The 23,093-nt window shown below is 45.5% G+C and overlaps 1 protein-coding gene across 1 annotated transcript in view; it reads left to right on the top strand.

Moving 5' to 3' along the window:
- The first annotated feature begins 3,918 nt into the window (after window positions 1–3,918).
- Window positions 3,919–23,093, top strand: part of arhgap42 (Rho GTPase activating protein 42) — a 126,969-nt gene continuing 107,794 nt past the window's right edge. Inside the window, exon 1 of the mRNA XM_002935573.5 lies at window positions 3,919–4,476. Within this exon, the coding sequence (XP_002935619.1) occupies window positions 4,323–4,476 (154 nt within the window). The 5' untranslated portion in view covers window positions 3,919–4,322. The remainder of the gene's footprint in view (window positions 4,477–23,093) is intronic.

Raw genomic sequence — 23,093 nt, 5'->3', positions numbered from 1 at the left:
TACATAACCTTATTAATGTGCAATGGCGCAGCGTGTAGCTTCATGTACGTTGCCTACAGAAGAGCTGAGCACTGAGGTGCCCATGGGTGGCAAAGTAAGTACATTTGGGGGCACGATTCCATATCTTTACAGTAAAAAGCTGACCCATGATCATAACAGTTCTGAACACTCCCCATCGTAATATCTGATTTTATTCCCTAAGCAGAAATTACAGATTACAGCTGGACACCGTGCAGAAGCCAGGGTGCACATCTTTTAATTTTCAGTAAAGAATGCAACATCTGTAACTGCAACGGTGATTGCCAAAAGTTGTGTCATCTGCGATTAGAGGGGAAAAAAAACACTCACTGCTTCACTCACACCCACATTTTTGGAAGCATTGCACTTGGTTTGGCTCACAGTGCTTCAGCGAGGTGGTCTTATTTCAGCATTCCCAATACTGATGTTTTATTAAAAAAAATCATTGTGAACTCTTTAATAATGTAAATGCCAGCATGCATTGAAATTATGTACGTTGCATTTAGGTGATGCCATCCTGTGTAACTGTCTGTCAGTGGGTGCCCTTCTGCCCTGCTGTTTCTGTCTTATCGTACTGTACAGAACCAGTTCTGAAAGATTTTTATACTTGTTGCAACACATACCATCTGCTGGGCATGTGGAGTTGGGACACCTGGGCCACTGTACTGGAACCTTAACCCACTGAGGGAGATATTATAATGTTTTATCTACAAGATCACTTTTGATTACAATGGCCCGCTGGGGTAATGTGGTAATGGCCCAGCATGCTCCAATCCTGTTAGGGGGCCTGGGCTAGTCCTTGCTGTCCCTGCAGGCAGAAACTGGCTGCCCCCCCAGTCTCCCTCAGACACAAAGGTCAAGTTCTCTTTCGAACCCTAAGTGCCCCAGTCCAACACTGTTCCTTCTGCAGTGGCCAAAGAAACCGGTGTGCTTCCAAATGCATGGAAAGAAAATATCTATAGTCAAATGTACAATGATATCCTTGGAGATTCTGCTCTTCCTACCTGACCTTTCCTGTGTCAGGACAATAATGCCCCCATTCACTAAATGTGCTCCTAACTAAAGGTGTTTGCAGAGAAGGGACTGGCCTGCACACAGTGCCCAATATTAGTGCCCACCAACTGGGAATAAACTCAGTGGGCCCGGCCCTTGTGGACCCTGTCGGCCCAGAACCAATACCTGCTGGGCGCTCTGGGACCCGCAAGTCCCCTTTCCCAAACCGTTGAAGTATGTGTGCTAAGGAGGTTGAGTGGGCGATGGGCAGGGGTCCCTTGGGGGGGTGCGGGGCCCCTGTGGCGGAAGCCCCGGTGGGCCCTGCACCCCCAAGTCCGACCCTGCTACCAACCATGTTACAGCATCTAGTGGAAGCCTTCTTAGAAGAGTAGAGCTTATTATAATTATAACAGCAAAAGAAAAATGCTTTACAATAATAATTTAATATAATAATAATAGCTTTGATTATTCCTTTTCATTACGTATAGACTTATAATAGTGAAGTATATGTCTGAAGGGTTCCATGCCAAGTTGCCGGTGGCTGAGGTGCTACCAAGGAATTCACATAAGGGCTGCATTATCACCTCTTTCTATCTTTCTCTTGAATTCCTGCCATTGCTGCTAATAGCTGGCACAAATAGGTTACTGCCAGAAAGCAATTACTCAGTCTAGACAAATTGTCACCATTCATTAATCATTAAATCTGCCCTCTGCAAATTTATTAAATTCCCACCCCCCCTTCCCCCACTGTGAAGAAGATTTGGGCATTTTCCATATACTGGCTAAGCAGGTGCTTGCATGGCATATACCTGTATACTGATATTACATTTTCCAACTAAACACATACAGTATAAGTGGCTGAGAGGTCTTGGAGAGACAATAAATACCAACATGGAAACTTGCACTCTATTTATATTTCTTTCTTAGAGGTCTAAGAGGGCAGGGATTGAAACACATCACGGGGAGTCATGGCTGCCCTGTATGTTAAAACTGAATCAAGTAGCTCAGGAGTTTGGCCTAGAGGGATATTCAGTCTCTGGTCAACCCTGAATGCATAACTTGTTCCCCACGGAGTGTGAGCTCTTGAATGCAGACCTTTTATTTGGTTTGATTTATTGATTTTATTGTACTACCAATAATTTATTAACCTGTATAATAATGTATCTTCTTCCCCATCAAAAACACTGTATATAAGGGCACCCCCTGTATTACTCTATATTACTGCTCTTATTTACCTACTGTATGCAGGGGCGTAACTATAGAGGAAGCAGATGCTGCAGTTGCTGGGGCAGTGTCGGACTGGCCCACCAGGATACCAGGAAAACTCCCAGTGGGCCCAGGTGTCAGTGGGCCCTACTGCTCCTGACCATTTGGCCTGTTTCATGGGCATTCCCTATTTCTGAATGGGAAGAAAGAGGAGAAATACATGGAAGAATAGATGCTAGCATGTAAATACAAGAGACTGGGAGAATAAAGAGGTTGGGGAGGAAAGGAGGAAAAATTTGGAAAAAAGTTTGGAATGCGGGCCTAGGGTCTAAGGTTTTCTGGTGCATACAAAAAAACAAGAGCAATGTTTCAGGCCCCTCCAGACCCTTTCTCAAGCTTGAGAAAGGGGCCGGAGAGGCCTGAAACGTTGCTCTTGTTTTTTGTATGTACTTGGGCTTGCAACTTCAGTGTGCTACTGGATTGTTTTGCTGTTGGATGTTGACCCCCATGCAAGGTGAGGTTCTTCCAGTATTTGCACCTGATACCCGTTTGGGTAAGTTAACAGAGAGTTAAGCTCCCCAATACTGCTATTGCTAAGGTTTTCTGGTGGGCCCCTGGGGTCCCAGTCTGACACTGGCTGGGGGGCCCAGCAGTGTAGGGGCCAGTAGGGCCATAATTAGTGAGCAGCTTCAATGTATCTTGATAGAACAGGTCAACTTAGCAATATTTTGGGGCCCTTGAATGTGGAGCCCAGTAACCAGCAGCGTAACTATAGAGGAAACAGACCCCCGCATTCACAGCAGGGCTGGGGGACCCCAAACACTGGTTCTGCTTTTTCTATAACCACACTAAAAAAGTTTGCAAACCATCAGCAGCAGGCACACACACACTTGTGAACAAGTGGGGAGGAGGGCAGAGTAGGCGGCAGTGTTTGCAGGGCCCCTCTGGAGATTTTTTTGCAGGGGGGCCGCCCCCCGCACAGGGCCCCTCTGGAGATTTTTTTGCAGGGGGGCCGCCCCCCACACAGGGCCCCTCTGGAGATTTTTTTGCAGGGGGGCCGCCCCCCACACAGGGCCCCTCTGGAGATTTTTTTGCAGGGGGGCCGCCCCCCACACAGGGCCCCTCTGGAGATTTTTTTGCAGGGGGGCCGCCCCCCACACAGGGCCCCTCTGGAGATTTTTTTGTAGGGGGGCCGCCCCCCACACAGGGCCCCTCTGGAGATTTTTTTGCAGGGGGGCCGCCCCCATGCTCTTGTTATGCCACAGCCAGTACCATCTAGTTTCCCCACTGACTGTATGCGTTCTAGGGACAGTTTAATTTAGAATGTATTTCTACAACAGTGTCCTTAGCAACATTCTGGCACCAAGTCTTCATTCATTATTTCTGTGGGCTATTCAGCATTTGCCTCTCTCTTGTTCAAGTTAGGTCCTGAACTAGTACCAGGTTACCAGTGATACTGCAACCCTAGTAACCAGTTAGAAGTTGGATTATAAACTGGGGGAAACCTTCAGTAGATTCAAAGAACCAATAGCAATTAAGAGTCGTTGAAAGAGAAAGTTGCGCCAACAAAGCAGCGGAGAGTTTGGCTGCAGTTCCCCGGCCGCCCTGCAGATGGCAGCCTATATGCAACGTCTCCACTTTCCCACTTTGCACTTAATCATTTACAATGTTTTTTTTTTTTTGTCTCTAATTTGCTGAAAGTTTTGTTCCCAGGCAGCCAGGCAGTCAGTCAGTGGGAAGTTTCCCCTAGAGGCGGCCGCAGATTGCTCAGAGCCTTCCTGGGACCCTAAGCCGGGCGGTCGGACAAAGGGGGCTGCGGGGCGCGGAGGGGGCTTATTATCTAGGAATGTGAGGTGACCTTGTTGTGACCTTGCAGGAGGCACAGAGACGCGCAGACAATCGCAGGCGGAGGGAGGTGGTGCTGCCCCGGTGCCAGTGTGAGCCATGCTGGTGGGTGACACAGCTGGGAACCCCCCCGCAGCCCGGCGGCCCGTTGCTATGGGAGACTGACCCAGACTGCGCTCTGCCCGCTCCTTCTCCCTGCCCGCCGGTGTGTTCCTTTGGGTGCTGCTCCCCCAGCCCGGGGGTCTCAGTGAGGATTTACAATGGGGCTGCCCACCCTGGAGTTCAGTGATTCCTACCTGGACAGCCCAGACTTTCGGGAGAGGCTCAAATGCCACGAAATCGAGCTGGATCGGACCAATAAGTTCATTAAGGAGCTGATCAAGGACGGCAACATGCTGATCGCAGCGCTCAGAAGTGAGTAGAGAGCGACAAGTCGCAGCAAGCTGATGGCTGCATCCATATAATGCCATGTATTTCTCTCCTGTGCCAGTCATATCGCTGGGTAGTGTCTGTACCAGTCATATCGCTGGGTAGTGTCTGTGCCAGTCATATCGCTGGGTAGTGTCTGTGCCAGTCAGGCACCCCTCATATCGCTGGGTAGTGTCTGTGCCAGTCATATCGCTGGGTAGTGTCTGTACCAGTCATATCGCTGGGTAGTGTCTGTGCCAGTCATATCGCTGGGTAGTGTCTGTACCAGTCATATCGCTGGGTAGTGTCTGTGCCAGTCATATCGCTGGGTAGTGTCTGTGCCAGTCATATCGCTGGGTAGTGTCTGTGCCAGTCATATCGCTGGGTAGTGTCTGTGCCAGTCATATCGCTGGGTAGTGTCTGTGCCAGTCAGGCGCCCCTCATATCGCTGGGTAGTGTCTGTGCCAGTCAGGCGCCCCTCATATCGCTGGGTAGTGTCTGTGCCAGTCAGGCGCCCCTCATATCGCTGGGTAGTGTCTGTGCCAGTCAGGCGCCCCTCATATCGCTGGGTAGTGTCTGTGCCAGTCAGGCGCCCCTCATATCGCTGGGTAGTGTCTGTGCCAGTCAGGCACCCCTTATATCGCTGGGTAGTGTCTGTGCCAGTCAGGCACCCCTTATATCGCTGGGTAGTGTCTGTGCCAGTCAGGCGCCCCTCATATCGCTGGGTAGTGTCTGTGCCAGTCAGGCACCCCTCATATCGCTGGGTAGTGTCTGTACCAGTCAGGCACCCCTCATATCGCTGGGTAGTGTCTGTACCAGTCAGGCACCCCTCATATCGCTGGGTAGTGTCTGTGCCAGTCAGGCACCCCTCATATCGCTGGGTAGTGTCTGTGCCAGTCAGGCACCCCTCATATCGCTGGGTAGTGTCTGTGCCAGTCAGGCGCCCCTCATATCGCTGGGTAGTGTCTGTACCAGTCAGGCGCCCCTCATATCGCTGGGTAGTGTCTGTACCAGTCAGGCACCCCTTATATCGCTGGGTAGTGTCTGTGCCAGTCATATCGCTGGGTAGTGTCTGTGCCAGTCATATCGCTGGGTAGTGTCTGTGCCAGTCATATCGCTGGGTAGTGTCTGTGCCAGTCATATCGCTGGGTAGTGTCTGTGCCAGTCATATCGCTGGGTAGTGTCTGTGCCAGTCATATCGCTGGGTAGTGTCTGTGCCAGTCAGGCGCCCCTCATATCGCTGGGTAGTGTCTGTGCCAGTCAGGCGCCCCTCATATCGCTGGGTAGTGTCTGTGCCAGTCAGGCGCCCCTCATATCGCTGGGTAGTGTCTGTGCCAGTCAGGCGCCCCTCATATCGCTGGGTAGTGTCTGTGCCAGTCAGGCACCCCTTATATCGCTGGGTAGTGTCTGTGCCAGTCAGGCACCCCTTATATCGCTGGGTAGTGTCTGTGCCAGTCAGGCGCCCCTCATATCGCTGGGTAGTGTCTGTGCCAGTCAGGCACCCCTCATATCGCTGGGTAGTGTCTGTACCAGTCAGGCACCCCTCATATCGCTGGGTAGTGTCTGTGCCAGGCTGTCTCTAGGGGCCATGGCTGCCCTGGGCCCTGCAGCTATTGTGGGGCCACACACAGAGCTGCTATTTCCCTTACTTTAGAGGGGTCTCTGTAGCCCTTCTATCAGCTGGTAAAGTACAACTTACAGCACTTACTGTGTGTCATGGGGTACTGGGAGTTGTAGCTTAGCAACAGTAGAACTGCCATAAGTTAGAAGTTTTGTCTATAAATAATGGGAATTCACAAAGTCATTGCCCTGTGTCCCAGAGCCCTAGTGCCAGCCCCAGTGCCAGCCTCAGTGCCAGCCTCAGTGCCAGCCCCAGTGCCAGCCTCAGTGCCAGCCCCAGTACCAGCTAGGAGATCAAGTACCACTAAGAAACCCAACTCAAACTTCCCCCCCCACCCTACATATGCAAAAATGCAGAAAGAATATTAAACCTTGTACCGCTGTGTATTTCAAGCAACCCAACATGTCAACTCGCTCAGGAAGCAATTTACAGCCGTGCGTCCATGGTGCCAGTTTGGTAACCCACAGCAACCAATCAGACATTTGCTTTACAGCCATTTTTTTATTGGTTGGTATGATTTAGTGCCAGGAGGCAATGTTGGTACATTGTAACCAAAGGGTAATGGGCTTCTGTGTTGCTCGACAATAGGAGGACAGGAGAAACTTTCTGCAGAACAGGAAGGGGTAACAGTAGGATGCAAGATTGACTCCCCGAGGCCACTAAAGACTGGGGCATAAAGCTTGGTACAAGTTTCTATGAAGAGCTGTGGTACTGATTTGGCAGGGGCACCCTCTTGTAAGAGCAACAGTGACAACCAGCAGCTCTTGGTGCCCCGGGTACTCATTAACAAACAAATAGGAAAGAGGAACACTTACAATAAATCTGCTATATATATAATTCTATACGGCAGCCCTATACACTTGCTCCAGTTCTGCACCTCTGTGCTTATTACTCACTACTCCTCCCTATAGATAAAGGAAAAAGGGCACGCTGCCGATGTACCAATGCTGCAACTCCCAGCACCCCTTTGATTGAGCAGTGCTGAGTATGTAGTTCAGTCTGAAAAAGGATGAGAAATCAGTGCTGGCCATTGGGTTTAAATGCAGATTATCAGCAGAATCTGTGGGTGGATATGTCAGTTCTCCAGCACATTGGCAGTGTTATTAACAGTGGGAAAGAACGCACTCCTGGCCGGCGTCCATGGCAGTAGAGTCGTAGGGTTCTGTGGAATCACTTGCATCAAAGGACTTGGGAAATAGGAAACTTCTCTGTGTGCTGGTTGGGAGTTCTCAGACCGTCCGGCTGTGCCCCCCCCCCTCCCCCTCTGCTTTGAGACGGTTTGGGAAAGTACTTTCCTGTTTATAATTACTAGCAATGGTGGGATTGGGAATGGAAAGAGAGGAATGCCACTTATATGCATACATTTTCCATTAAGGGAGCTGGGAGTTGTTGCTGCTGAACGCAGGCGTCTCTTTGAGATTCAGTTTATTGTCACAGATCCGATTTCATTGGGGAGAGATTTCGCTGAACCGCCGCCACTGCCCAGAATACTAATTCATTGCTAATTAGGCCGCTGCTTTTGTCCCTCATGGGGTACCATTCCAGCTTTCAGCTGCCGTTCTCTTGCTTTTATCGGAAATTTGGGTTTTTAAAGGGACGCTATGTTTTTGTATTGTTCCTATGGATTTGTGTTATGGAAATATTAAGAGTCAAAGGTATATTTATTATTATTATCATCCTTTATTTACATAGAATCCAGAAGAGGGGGGGTGCCTAGCATGGCAGGGGCATAGCATCCCATCATAGGGTACAAAAAACACCATGAATCATGAGTATTCCCTTCTAGTATGCACATTTCTCCAGGAAATTGCATGGTATATGTGGCCCAGTGAATAAAGGGAAACTAAACACCCAGATGAACTTTTTATGCCCATGGGCAAGTATCAGTTTGCAGGACTAACCAATGAAGCTTTTGGCTGAACACAAAAGTCAACTAATAGGCGCAGTGATTGGACCATGTTGGACTTGGCCAGGTGTGGATGGTAGACTTGGAATTTAAACAAAAGTCTGCAGGCTTGCTTGTTGGATTGCTGGAAATCTCCTGCTGTTAAATTTGAGGTGCTGTTTTTTTGGGGGCAACTAGCCACCTTCCAATGGGTAGAGGGTGAGTACAGGGCTCCCTTGCATCCTGTGCCCACCGGTGCTCCCTAACCCGAGTGCCTGCAAACACAGTAGGTGGTGGCAAGGGCAAAAGAGAGATATGGCAGTGTTGCAGGGTGCAATGAGCTAAAAACATAGTTATACGTTGTACCCTTCCCTGAAGTCAGTAACCGACCTATTTATTTTTTGGGGACAGTCCTGGGGGCCTGATTTTGAGCTGATAAAACTCTGTTTGTGCCACGAGTCAGCAAATCATTTGCATCAGCATGTACCATATAACATATTAATACCATGCAGGTAATAAGGATTTTCAGTCATATTTGGTGTGCTGCACATATGGAAGGCGTTCAGGAGATGTAGGATATCCATTGGCACTGAAAAAAAACTGTCAATCACAGGAAGTATGAAACTAGAGAGTAATAATAACCTTGGCTCAACCAGCTATGAGCCACATACAGTATGTTCCTAAAGGTTCAGGCTCTGATTCAGGGCTCACCTGGTGGCCAGTCCTGTAGAACATTTAGGCAGGGGCATCAAATTAAAGAGACAGATATTTGTATTGACTGTTTCGGTGCAGTAACCCCCACCTGAAGGCATGCAGGCTGGGAAGGCAGGAAGTGGCCGTGTATCCCTTACAGATCTGGAATGCAGCCGAAATAATACCAGCCAGTCAGTACAGGGGCTGTAGCGGGGGTCAAACACATACAAACAAAGAATGCATAGGCACTGCCGGCTTGTGCGGGCCCCCTGGGGGGCAGGGGGTGGGAAGGAACAGTCATGCACATCAGTTCCATGGGCTCCCAGAGGTGGGTCATGCTCCGCTGCTGTCTGAGGCCCCCTCCATAGTGTAGGGCACTGGAAAGGCTCAGAATGTTTGGGGCTAAAGTCCATATCAGCTGTAGAAGGTTATTCTTTTTCTATATTTATGCAGCCAGATATGTTGTGAGGGCTGCTCTGCAGTTCTTAGCATTCTCCATAGTTGACTGGAGGGACTGATATAAAATAATGATACATAATGGTATTTCAGTTTACCTCTCTGGCTGCTTAATGGTTAGTAGGGACTACTGTTGTGCAAATAAGCCTGCCCCGAGGGCACTTTCTCTGGGCTGTGAGCACCAATCATTGATTTGGGCCTGTGGCAAATGAGACATTTGGGCTTGTGCCTCTGGGTAGTAATAGTCTATAAAGACTCAGACCACAGGGAATTTCTTCCATTGGCTGCATGATAAGAGCTGTAAGAAGTATTCTGCTCTGCTTCTATAGAGCTTTTAAATGCAGTATGGCAGCTCCTACTCATCTATTACTTTTAAATGCACCTTTAAGTATGGCCTTTTGTGTAGAAACAGTAAAATCAGTAACATTTTATCTCTAAACTGAAAACACACACAGCCCGGGCAATGCCCTCCGACCTTGTGTCCCGCTGCGTTTCTGCTTGTGGCATTGTTTGTTTCTGTTTGGCAACATGTTTATTCTCCCCAGTGCAACTGCTGATTATGTCGGTGCTTTAGAAATAAACTTTCCCAGTGACAGCGTCAGTGTTCATTGTATCCTGTTAATAAAAACCCGCCAAAAGAAATGGTGGGAGGCATTGGGAATGGCGTTGGGAATGGGTCGGTAGTGGAGGGAATGCAGAACTGCAGCGCCCGAGAGGGTAGAGGAGAAATGGATCAATTAGCGATTTTGAAAAGAGAACCAGAAGGAAAGGGGCAGATTGTAGGGAAGTGGGAAGAGAGTTCATTGTGACATTCCAGATGGAAGGAACAGACTGAATCGAGACACAGAAGCAAATGAAGGAAATATGATAACAAGCTTAACAGTTACTGACAGGTTTTTAAAAATCAGCCCTAGAGTTGATATCCAGGGCATCATCAAAAGCCATACACAGGCACAGGGGTGTAACTACCTGTACAACAGGCCCTGCGCTTGCAAAGGGGGCTACAGGGGGGCTCACGCCTCAGGGTCTGTGGTATCGAAGCCCCCCTCCCTAGCGGCGCAGACTGGGAGGTGTGGTGTTAGTAGGCCGAGGGGGGGGGTAGGGGAGGAGGACCCCCCAAAAAATCCTCTGGGGGCCTGGCACGACTCAGTCATGCAACTATATGGGCAGATTTAAGTTTTCAATTCAGCCCTTTTAGGCCAGCTAATCTGCCAAACCAATATCTGCCCAAAAATCAGCCAGATATCAGCCAGAACGGGCATCCTGTCAGGACTGCACTGGTTCACTGATGTTGTCCTTGAACTGGCGGCCTGCCTTCCCATTGTTGTGACCTGATCATCTGGCCCTAGGGCCAAACGATTAGATCTGCACTATATTGCCCATCTCAGAAAATAGTGAATGTGGCCCTCAGCCAACATAGGCTGCCTGACTGATATCTGTTTGAAAGACCATGTTGGCATATTAATAGGGATCTCTTCCAATGGGTCACTTTAGGCTCCCATTTTTGGGGGTTGCCAAAATGTTAGGAACCCCCAGTGATTGTAATCGCTTACCTGATACCCCAGGTTGGTGTTCCTGTTAGCAGAAATCTGGTATCTGCAAGCCACAAGGATCTATTTTTCCAAGGAATACTTTCTCATGTGTACCCCAAGCCCCTTAATTCCCCTTATGTGTAACAAGAACTAACTTAATATGAATTTTGTTTCTGTGCCAAAACAAAAAACATATAGACAATCTGAAAGTCAATTGCTGATTGGTTGTTGTGGTCTATTGCACTAATGCAACTTTTCACTGTAATAGTAACAAGTTCCACTAGTTACTAGAAATTAACTTTTTTTACTTTAGTTTTAATTAAAAGGGGATTCTTTTTTTTTTTGGACAAGTTTTTTATTAATTATTATTTGAGCTGTAAAGATCTGGCTATATTCAAGCCGTCATTGGCTTTCACTCCTGACTTTATTGGCCAAAATAATTGCCTGCCTGACAGTAAAGGTGGCCATACACGTACCGATATTATCGTACGAAACCTCGTTTCGTACGATAATCGGTGCGTGTATGGTATGTCGGCGAGTCGACCGATATCGCAGGAAGCTGCTGATATCGGACGACTCGCCGATCGGACCAGTTTGAAAATTTTGATCGGGCGCCATAGAAGGCGCCTGACCAAAATTCTCCCTTCAGATCTGAATCGGCAGAAGGAGGTAGAAATCCTATTGTTTCTACCTCCTTACCTGCCGATTCAGCCCTGAATGGTGTGTGGTGGATCTTACGATGTTTCGTGCGACCGATGGTCGTACGAAACATCGTCAGATCGCCACGTGTATGGCCACCTTTACCTATAAAGGCTTAAACTTGCCATATGTGGACCAGTAAAAGATGCCAAAAGGGCTCCTCCCTCCAGTTGCCTTGGTAAGTCCTACCCAATCGACATCTGGCCAAAATCTTCCAGATAATGATTGTGGAGGTTTGAAAATTGTGTCAACATCAACTTTTTCAGCATGTTGGTGTGGCCACCTTCCGATGGGTCTCATTATGATCTTAACCATGTTGGTGGTCAAATTGAGAGGATATAGCCATGTATGGCAAGCTTTAGGCATATATATCAATCAGGAAGGTTGGAAGATCCCTTCAGACAAGAACTTTATTTGCCCCTGGGTGAGCTCCACTCCTGATAGGTCAGCATGGAATTTCTATGTGATCCAATGATTGGCTGGAGGTCATCCCAGTTTTGCCTACAACCTGGGTAGACAGATCAGCCAAATATCAGTTGCATCCCCCCCATGTATAACCATCGTAAAGATTGCAAGGTTTCATTGTTCAATACAGCAACCCAATAAAATAAGAACAGTTAAGTTTAGTCATCCTCTGTTCAGTCTCAGGTCATTGGCCGCTCAATTAATCTGGTGCAGTATTTTATGTACTATAATCAAACACGGATTATGCTTGAAAAAAGAAAGTTATCCCTATTTGTTTTTCCTGGAAGACGAAATTAAAGGAAATAAAAAATGATACGGGAATATTTTCATTGGCTGCTGTGCGGGCCATTGTTTTTCAAATTCTGCAATAATTGGGTTAAAGTTACAGTGTGGCTCAAATTACATAAAGAAAGGAAGGCAGCGTTTACTGGGCACTGTCTGCTCTAACTATTAAAGCAAACAAAAGGCACAGACATAGTGGCTGCGCATAGTAGCAATCGATTCTCCAAGCCTGACGTCCTGGGGAACATTCCGTATAGACATTTAGTAGCAGGAGACCTTCTCCAGTAAGAGGCTGTGGGCTTCATGTGCTTTAAATGAGTTCCATCATTTTGTTTAAAGGTATTGTGCAACATAGGGTTATCACTAGTTTATTTTAGGGGGCCCAGACAAGGTGAAGTGTCCTAGTCCCTAGCAGGTATAGTAGGGAGAGATGGTGCCTATAGTAGCAGTGGGGGGATAATAGCCTCTGGGAAGGGACTGTGGCTGTGGGATAGCAGGTATAGTAGGGAGAGATGGTGCCTATAGTAACAGTGGGGGGATAATAGCCTCTGGGAAGGGACTGTGGCTGTGGGATAGCAGGTACAGTAGGGAGAGATGGTGCCTATAGTAGCAGTGGGGGGATAATAGCCTCTGGGAAGGGACTGGGGCTGTGGGATAGCAGGTATAGTAGGGAGAGACGGTGCCTATAGTAGCAGTGGGGGATAATAGCCTCTGGGAAGGGACTGGGGCTGTGGGATAGCAGGTATAGTAGGGAGAGATGGTGCCTATAGTAGCAGTGGGGGGATAATAGCCTCTGGGAAGGGACTGGGGCTGTGGGATAGCAGGTATAGTAGGGAGAGATGGTGCCTATAGTAGCAGTGGGGATAACAAAAGTAAATGGACTGTGACAATGGTGCAGAAGAGAGGGACACCAAGAACATTTTCTAATGGGATATGACTACCCAGATTGAGGTTTCAGTATTTACCATGAGTACTTCCACAATTAGATGGGCCACCATAGGCCTTCAGCATGATTCGATAGCTGGCCCCTGGGCCAAATGATCTGATCAGCCTGGCTCAATGCATGGGTGACCAAACAAGTGGATCTTCCATGCTATAGATGTACTGTTGGGTCCGGAACCTTAGCCACATAAGACTGTGTATTTTTATAAAGCACATAAAACAGCCAATGCGCTCACAGGAAAAAATCTTGTTGTGGTTTCAGTTGTCCTTAATGGGAAGCACGTGGTGTCTCTGGTACAGTAATACAAAGTAATGTTAAAGCCAGTTACATATTTTATGTCTTTTGTTAATAAGAAATTTGAAACATGAATTTCCACTCCCTGCAAGCTACGTAGGTGGTACTCCCAGATACTGTGCAAATAAAATCCATACATTATTATACAAAAATACTTTAAATACATCAAGGAATGGGATTTGTTTAAACTGCTAATGAGAAGCCAGTATAAGCATGAGGGTAAATATGAGATTACAGGTATGGGACCTATTATCTAGAACATGTGGGACCTGGGGTTCTCCCGATAAGGGATCTTTCTGTTATTTGGATCTCCATACCTTAAAGGTGGCCATACACAGGCAGATTTCAGCTGCCCATTCGTGTCCTTCAGACCAATTCGACAGCTTATCTGCCAGTGTATGGGGACACCTGATGGACCTACAGGACCGATATCAGGCCCAAAATTGGCCAGATCTCAATCGGGCAGGTTTGATTTTCTGTTGGATCAGGGACTACATCGACTCCGACGGCACCTATGCCCACTGTTGTAATCTGATCATTTGGACCTAGGGCACAATCAGTACTTTGTAACACAAGGATTTTCTAACAGTATGTTCTTTGGACCTTGCTCTACAGAACCCTTCACTCCAGAAGGGGCTTATTGACAGGTACAATGGACGCAGCAACTGTTTGAGGACATACCATTGTAGGTAAACTATTACCACCCATTCAGAGGTCCCATTGGCCCGCATCAGAACCACTTAGTTGCCTTCCAGAAAGATCCCTGGGGCCACTTAACTGCTGGTGAACACAACATTCAGCCATGTCAGATCCGTGCTGTGGCTACTGGATAGTGATCCCCAAACAGAATCATGTGCTTCCAATCTGGCTCTGGCTTCCACTGTGCATGGTCAAGGTGGGTGATCTCTGCCTAGGAGCTAGAAACTAGATCTGACATGGCCGACTCTACTGGGTAACTGTGCAGATTCAGTGCTAGAATGGGGGGTCCAGGGCCTTTGCCACCCAAATACCAGGCAGCGGGTTGGGCAGTGACAATGGGGGATGGGTACGTGAAAACTGGGGGGGAGGGGAATGGCATTTGGGGCGAATGTGACATCATGGAAGCGGGACTATGATGTGACGTCCAGCAATTAAGGAGAGACCAGTCCTGTTTTCGTAATCCTCCGCCCCACATGCACCTCATACAGACTTTTGGCGCAATTGGGGGAGGGAGGGCAGCAGGGGAGCGACGGGAAGGGCAGTTAGGAATTAGGTCTGGGTGGGGAGGAGGGCCAGGGCCCACTGGGTTTTTTCCAAGTGCCCCTTTGGCCCAATCCAACCCTGTACAAATGTCCATGTCTTAGGGCCCTAAATGTTGATTTGGAGGGTGAACATTGACTCTCCAGAGCACAATGGGTCATTTTATGATCTGGACTCTTACATAACAGAAGGCTGTGCTGTTCCTGCCCATTGAAATAAATCAAAACAGAATTATGAAAAAAATAGCCCATTATTTGGCATTATTATTGCTCGGATTAAAACGACCCACAAAAAGCAGAGCCGTGAAGCCCAGTGTGACAGCAAAACTCAACGAGGAAATTCGGAAAACATTAATTTAATTGGTGGGAAATTTCCTAAAATTAAATGGAATTGTTCTAGGGGGAAGAAAAAAGTTGCTGCACTTAGGACTTGTCTCCTTTCTTTCTTCAAGTTAAAATAATATCCCCGACCTAATTTAAAAGCTGATTCGGCACTACAGCAGGCAGCCATTTGCGGTTTCAATCAACTTGTTGCTACACGTTGTGTTTCTCTCAGTCGAGGGCTAAAGAGACGGCCGGATTAGAGAGAAACATTCCTGATTGTTTGTAAAGAAATATTGTGTTGCAAAAAAAAAATAATTCCGGAACTTCTTTTTTTTTCTCATTTCTTCGTCATGGATATTAAACAGATGTGGAGTACATATATCTGCAAAAGTAGTTTATCTTCTTTTCCCATGCTTACCTAACTGCCTTTCCATGTTGTGGTCTATAATTAATTTAGTGAGGAAAATCATGTTATGATGTCCAGATGTCAATGGTTTATCAAAAATACGGCGCAATTTCACATCTGCTTTCGGTTGGTCGGCTTTGTTGGTTTTGGCAGTCTTAAAGGCACACGGTGCTTTCATTAATCAAAGGAAAATATTCATTAGTGGAAAACAAGGTGAAGATTTACGAATCTTGCTTATATCCCCTTGCTCGCTAGATTCTATGAATGTATTAAAGCAGACTCAGCTTGCAGTTTTAGCCTTGCGTAAGATGCCGTAACAATCAGTAATGCCTTCTGTAGGCCTCCTGTTGTGTTATCATCTTGCAAGCAGATATAGGACCCATTATCCAGAATGCTCAGGACCAAGGGTATTCCGGATAAGGGGTCTTTCCGTAATTTGGATCTCAATACCTTAAGTCTACTAAAAAATCAATAAAACATTAATTAAACCCAATAGGATTGTTTTGCATCCAATAAGGATTAATTATATCTTAGTTGGGATCAATTACAAGGTTCTGTTTTATTATTACAGAGAAAAGGGAGTCATTTAACCATTAAATAAACCCAATAGGGCTGTTCTGCCCCAATAAGGGGTAATTATATCTTAGTTGGGATCAAGTACAGGTACTGTTTTATTATTACAGAGAAAAGGGAATCATTTAACCATTAAATAAACCCAATAGGGCTGTTCTGCCCCCAATAAGGGGTAATTATATCTTAGTTGGGATCAAGTACAGGTACTGTTTTATTATTACAGAGAAAAGGGAATCATTTAACCATTAAATAAACCCAATAGGGCTGTTCTGCCCCAATAAGGGGTAATTATATCTTAGTTGGGATCAAGTACAGGTACTGTTTTATTATTACAGAGAAAAGGGAATCATTTAACCATTAAATAAACCCAATAGGGCTGTTCTGCCCCCAATAAGGGGTAATTATATCTTAGTTGGGATCAAGTACAGGTACTGTTTTATTATTACAGAGAAAAGGGAGTCATTTAACCATTAAATAAACCCAATAGGGCTGTTCTGCCCCAATAAGGGGTAATTATATCTTAGTTGGGATCAAGTACAGGTACTGTTTTATTATTACAGAGAAAAGGGAATCATTTAACCATTAAATAAACCCAATAGGGCTGTTCTGCCCCCAATAAGGGGTAATTATATCTTAGTTGGGATCAAGTACAGGTACTGTTTTATTATTACAGAGAAAAGGGAATCATTTAACCATTAAATAAACCCAATAGGGCTGTTCTGCCCCAATAAGGGGTAATTATATCTTAGTTGGGATCAAGTACAGGTACTGTTTTATTATTACAGAGAAAAAGGAAATCAGTTTCAAAATTCTGAATTATTTGATTAAAATGGAGTCTATGGGAGACGGGCATTCCGTAATTCGGAGCTTTCTGGATAATGGGTTTCCGGATAAGGGGTCAGATGCCTGTAGTAAGATCTGTGGTCTAGGTCTGAGATCATTTGGGACTTGACCAGTCAAACAGAGATGGGAATGGAACTCTTTGTAGTAGGGACATCTTATCCAATTATAATCATCTGTACTACAAAGAGCCTTGGTTAAGATGCCACACCGATTAGTTATTACTCCAATAGCCCTCCTGTTGTGTTATCATCTCCTTGCAGGAAGATAGCAAGAAGTGGGCCTAGGTCTGAGATCATTTGGAACATGACCAATGAAACAGAGATGTAAATGGAACTCTTTGTAGTAGGGGCAGCTTATTTAATTGGGGTATTACCAGTGAATGAAAATGCCTAAAACTCAGTTTGTAACTGCCTGTACAAAAAAATGTGTGTAGTTGAAGTGTATAATTGTCCTTTAAACACTTTAATACAGTCTCAGTTGCTTAAGGTTTGCAAGTAAAAGGATCATAGAATGGATGAGCTAATTACTTATTACTAGTACAGGTATGGGATGCCTTATCCGGAAACCTGTTATCCAGAAAGTTCCAAATTACGTAAAGGCCATCTGCCATAGACTTCATTATAAGCAAATAATTCCAAGTGTTAAAAATGATTCCCTTTTCTCTGTAATAATAAAACAGTACCTGTACTTGATCCCAACTAAGATATAATTACCCCTTATTGGGGCAGAACAGCCCTATTGGGGTTATTTCATGGTTAAATGATTCCCTTTTCTCTGTAATAATAAAACAGTACCTGTACTTGATCCCAACTAAGATATAATTACCCCTTATTGGGGCAGAACAGCCCTATTGGGGTTATTTCATGGTTAAATGATTCCCTTTTCTCTGTAATAATAAAACAGTACCTGTACTTGATCCCAACTAAGATATAATTACCCCTTATTGGGGCAGAACAGCCCTATTGGGTTTATTTAATGGTTAAATGATTCCCTTTTCTCTGTAATAATAAAACAGTACCTGTACTTGATCCCAACTAAGATATAATTACCCCTTATTGGGGGCAGAACAGCCCTATTGGGTTTATTTAATGGTTAAATGATTCCCTTTTCTCTGTAATAATAAAACAGTACCTGTACTTGATCCCAACTAAGATATAATTAATCCTTATTGGAGGCAAAACAATCCTGTTGGGTTTATTCAATATTTAAATGATTTTTAGTAGACTTAAGTTATGGAGATCCAAATTACAGAAACATCCCTTATCAGGAAAAACCCCAGGTACCGAGCATTCTGGGTAACAGGTCCCCTATATACATATATATATAACTATATACAACTTGTATGTATGGAGCAAACTGTATATATATGTATATATATTTATGGTATAAGCATTCCCTGATAGAGCAACTGTAGCTATGCATGTCCCCGTCTGTAACTTATTTGTAGAATTTTTCAGCTGGCTGAGAGAGAAACGTTTGTTTTTCTTAAATGTCCTTTTCTGCATGATTACCTCAGAGAGTTACAAATGCTCTGTATTCCTTAAGTGTAATTACTGCAGCATGCTCTTACAAATAACTGTCAGTTGTGACTTTTAGTTAGGAGCCAGCACAGCATTTGTTTAGAAAGGGTCTTGCTATTATTCCACGGAGCAGTGCTTCTTAAGTGCAATTATAATGGGAGCGCCAGGGCCGCCTCAATAAGACACAGCAAGCCCAGGGCATCTTTGCCTACTGTTCAGTGATCATTAGGACTGATGTTCTTTCTAATGCTCTTTATATATTTTTTGGTTAACATCTGTCAGGGAAACCAGAACTATGACCAGCACTGCACCCTAAGCCGCAAGTTAAGGTCCCCATACACAGGCCATTAGTAGCTGCCGATATTGGTCCCTTGGACCGATTCAGCAGCTAATTGGCCAATGTATGGGCACTTCCGATGGGCCTGCCCAACCGATATCTGGCCTGAAATCAGGCAGGTTAGAAAATCTAGTCGGATTGGCTCGTTGATGTGGTCCCCGGACCGACTTTTCCTATGCCCATGGGGCCAAACGATCGAATTACTGTATATACTCGAGTATAAGCCTAGTTTTTCAGCACCCAAAATGTGCTGAAAAAGTCACCCTCGGCTTATACTCGAGTCGGGTGCCAAGGGTCCCTCCAGGCTAGCACCCTCTCTCCTTTGTGTGCAAATTAGGCCCCCCGCAACCAGACCCTCCAGTGCCTGTTGTTTTTGTTGACCTTCTTCTCCACTTACAGAGCTAGTTTACTGTTTTCTTTATTTAAAAACATATACCCCACTGATGCCTCAATTAATGTAATTTTATTGGTATTTATTTTGATTATTGAAACTTAGCAGTAGCGGCTGCATTTCCCACCGTAGGCTTATACTCGAGTCAATACGTTTTTCCAGTTTTCTAAGGTAAAATTAGGTACCTCGGCTTATATTCGGATCGGCTTATATTCGAGTATATACAGTACCTTGGATTCTCCCGATATCGCCCATCCGTAGGTGGGGGATATCGGGAGAAGATCCGCTCTCTTGTCGACATCGCCAAGCGAGTGGATCTGCCAGTGTATGGGGACCTTTAGTCCCCAGTCTTATTAGTCATTTTATTGACTACTTGCAGCAGAACCTAGGACTTAACTTAAGATCTAATTTGGCCATCTTCCCAACTTAGTAGGGCCAATGTAGACCAGTTGTAAGAGAGCCACAATAATGTCCCAATGCCGTCATTGCCCAGTGAGTACTTAAACAGCAAAAGAAATCTGTTAGATTTCCAATCATTTGTCGGTTCTGGCTCCATACACTGGCAGCCAATGAGAGTCCCTCTTTGTAAGACCTGTGTGCTGTTTGGTACAGCCTCATTTAGTGCCCAATTAGCACTCGAGGATCTTGAAAACTCATGACTTACCAGTTCTAAATGTTGCTCTTTCAGACTAATATTTTTAAACAACTTTAAAAGATTTGTGGTTATAGAAGAACTAAAACCTGCATAATAGCTTGGCCCACCTCCAGACTCCACCAGGTCTTTCTAAATAGGGGTTTGCTGTACCTTATTCTGAAGTGTAGAGCAGTGGGGTTGGTTGGCATCATCTTCAGGTCCTCTTATGTGCAATCTTCTTTGGTTTACATTATCTTTAAATGGACAGTTGACCTTAAATTAACTTTAACAGCAAAAGGGAAACCTCAAAGTTAATCTAATTTTTTGCTGGCAGTCATTCACAACATTTCAACCATAGACAATATGTACAAATTACATAATGAAGGTCAATTAAATATCTGCTTCAAATAGGCCCATCTTTAACAAACTTTAACCCCCCCCCCCATACAAAGGTCTCATTTCCAGTCCCATCTATCTCTTTGGTTTGTTTACTTTAGCTACATTGGTCCTTGTATTACTGCCTTATTGGCACCTTTATTCTCCCAGAGGCCACCCCACCCCTCTCATTGCAGTTGTGGAATGCAGGCGTCTCAGGGAGGGAACCCATGCTCAGTCTCTGAATTACTGGTTCTGCTAGGAACTTACGCTCTGTTTGCAGTGTTTGGCACACACAGGGACACACAGGAATAATATATGTCCTAGGCTCTAACAACCCAGCAAACAATCCAGTGTTTAACTGGTGGGGTGACTCAATTGATGCACTTTTCCAAGATGCTTTAATAGCCTCTGGGAAGGGACTCTGGCTGTGGGATAGCAGGTATAGTAGGGAGAGATGGTGCCTATAGTAGCAGTGGGGGGATAATAGTCTCTGGGAAGGGACTGGGGCTGTGGGATAGCAGGTATAGTAGGGAGAGATGGTGCCTATAGTAGCAGTGGGATAATAGCCTCTGGGAAGGGACTGGGGCTGTGGGATAGCAGGTATAGTAGGGAGAGATGGTGCCTATAGTAGCAGTGGGGGGATAATAGCCTCTGGGAAGGGACTGGGGCTGTGGGATAGCAGGTATAGTAGGGAGAGATGGTGCCTATAGTAGCAGTGGGGGGATAATAGCCTCTGGGAAGGGACTGGGGCTGTGGGATAGCAGGTATAGTAGGGAGAGATGGTGCCTATAGTAGCAGTGGGATAATAGCCTCTGGGAAGGGACTGGGGCTGTGGGATAGCAGGTATAGTAGGGAGAGATGGTGCCTATAGTAGCAGTGGGGGGATAATAGCCTCTGGGAAGGGACTGTGGCTGTGGGATAGCAGGTATAGTAGGGAGAGATGGTGCCTATAGTAGCAGTGGGGGGATAATAGCCTCTGGGAAGGGACTGGGGCTGTGGGATAGCAGGTATAGTAGGGAGAGATGGTGCCTATAGTAGCAGTGGGGGGGATAATAGCCTCTGGGAAGGGACTGGGGCTGTGGGATAGCAGGTATAGTAGGGAGAGATGGCGCCTATAGTAGCAGTGGGGGGATAATAGCCTCTGGGAAGGGACTGGGGCTGTGGGATAGCAGGTATAGTAGGGAGAGATGGCGCCTATAGTAGCAGTGGGGGGATAATAGCCTCTGGGAAGGGACTGTGGCTGTGGGTGACATGGGTAACAAGGTGAATTTAACACTTTATATCAGTGCTGTCCAACTTTCATTCCTTCACTTGATAAAGAACAAAAAATATCTTTATAGGGGTCTCGTATATATTTCCTTCACAATGTCAGTCTTTTCTAAAGAACACTGCTAGACCCATTCAGCTCATCTCTAGGTACAACTCCCATATCACACACTGAGAGAAAGAGATGACAGAGCATTACAATGGCAGGGAAAGGAAGGACTACGTTTGCCTTGGAGTCACATTATGTTGCTAAATGCAAGTGTGCATGACAAGATGTTTAGCTTTAGGGCAATCTGTAGGAATAAAGTGTGCTCCTAAGGGGGGAGACGGCGTGTTTGCCAGTGAAGCAAATCTGTGGGAAACCAAGTTGTTCCTGTTGCTTGCCGGCTGGCGCTAATGGCGGGATTTGCTCTTGCCTTGGGCTTGTGTACACAGCGTCTCGCCTACACTGGGAAAAAAGGGAATCCGAATGGCGAGGGCTTTTCTTTTAAAGCGGATATTTACCTTAAGGGCACAGGCACACGGGGTGTTAGGTTGCCTGCACCTCCTCTCGGACAGGTGCCAAACACCCCGTCCCATTGGAATTAGTTGCCCTATGCTTCCTGTAGTAGTAGTTGGCTGGAGAGTTTTCCAGCCGACAGCCCTAATGCAGGTGGGAAGGGAACCCAGTGCTGGAGCTCTAAAGGGAATTCTGAAATTATATAATAAAACGTTTTTGCATAATAAGAGAAACGGTCATCCTAAGCAATTTTCTAATATACAGTGTCCCACAATGCATTGCACGCGTCTCTTTATAGCTTTTTCTCATGGGGGTTATCTAATAAAAGGTGCAGACTCTGCTACTTGTCTAATCACCGGTAGCAACCAATCAGCAGGTAGAATTCACTGGTCACCTGTTTAAAAGCATTTATTCTGTTGGTTGCTATGGGGTCGCTGCACCTTGGAAACCATTGTTCCTTTCATTATTATTAGGGTTTGTTTTCTCTCTAGATATCCTCACACATACATTTGCATGTTATAAAATAGCTGGTAGGCCTTGCTTAATATTCTTATGTCATTCATTCTGCTCCATGCCCTGGATGATGTAGGCTTCAGATATTACAGGTATAGGACCTATTATCCAGAATGCTCGGGACCTGGGGGTTTCTGGATAAAGGATCTTTCTGTAATTTGGATCTCCATAGTCAACTGAAAACTTTAAATATTGAATAAATCCAATAGGGCTGTTCTGCCTCCAATAAGGATTAATTATATCTTAGTTGGGATCAAGTACAGGTACAGTTTTATTATTACAGAGAAAAGGGAATCATTTAACCATGAAATAAACCCAATAGGGCTGTTCTGCCCCCAATAAGGGGTAATTATATCTTAGTTGGGATCAAGTACAGGTACTGTTTTATTATTACAGAGAAAAGGGAATCATTTAACCATGAAATAAACCCAATAGGGCTGTTCTGCCCCCAATAAGGGGTAATTATATCTTAGTTGGGATCAAGTACAGGTACTGTTTTATTATTACAGAGAAAAGGGAATCATTTAACCATGAAATAAACCCAATAGGGCTGTTCTGCCCCCAATAAGGGGTAATTATATCTTAGTTGGGATCAAGTACGGGTAATGTTTTATTATTACAGAGAAAAGGGAATCATTTAACCATTAAATAAACCCAATAGGGCTGTTCTGCCCCCAATAAGGGGTAATTATATCTTAGTTGGGATCAAGTCCAGGTACTGTTTTATTATTACAGAGAAAAGGGAATCATTTAACCATTAAATAAACCCAATAGGACTGTTCTGCCCTAATAAGGGGTAATTATATCTTAGTTGGGATCAAGTACAGGTAC

Source organism: Xenopus tropicalis, chromosome 2 (assembly GCF_000004195.4).
Source record: "Xenopus tropicalis strain Nigerian chromosome 2, UCB_Xtro_10.0, whole genome shotgun sequence".
NCBI classification, from domain to species: Eukaryota; Metazoa; Chordata; class Amphibia; order Anura; family Pipidae; genus Xenopus; species Xenopus tropicalis.
Note: the sequence above shows the minus strand (reverse complement) of the source record. Positions and strands in the feature narration are given on the sequence as shown.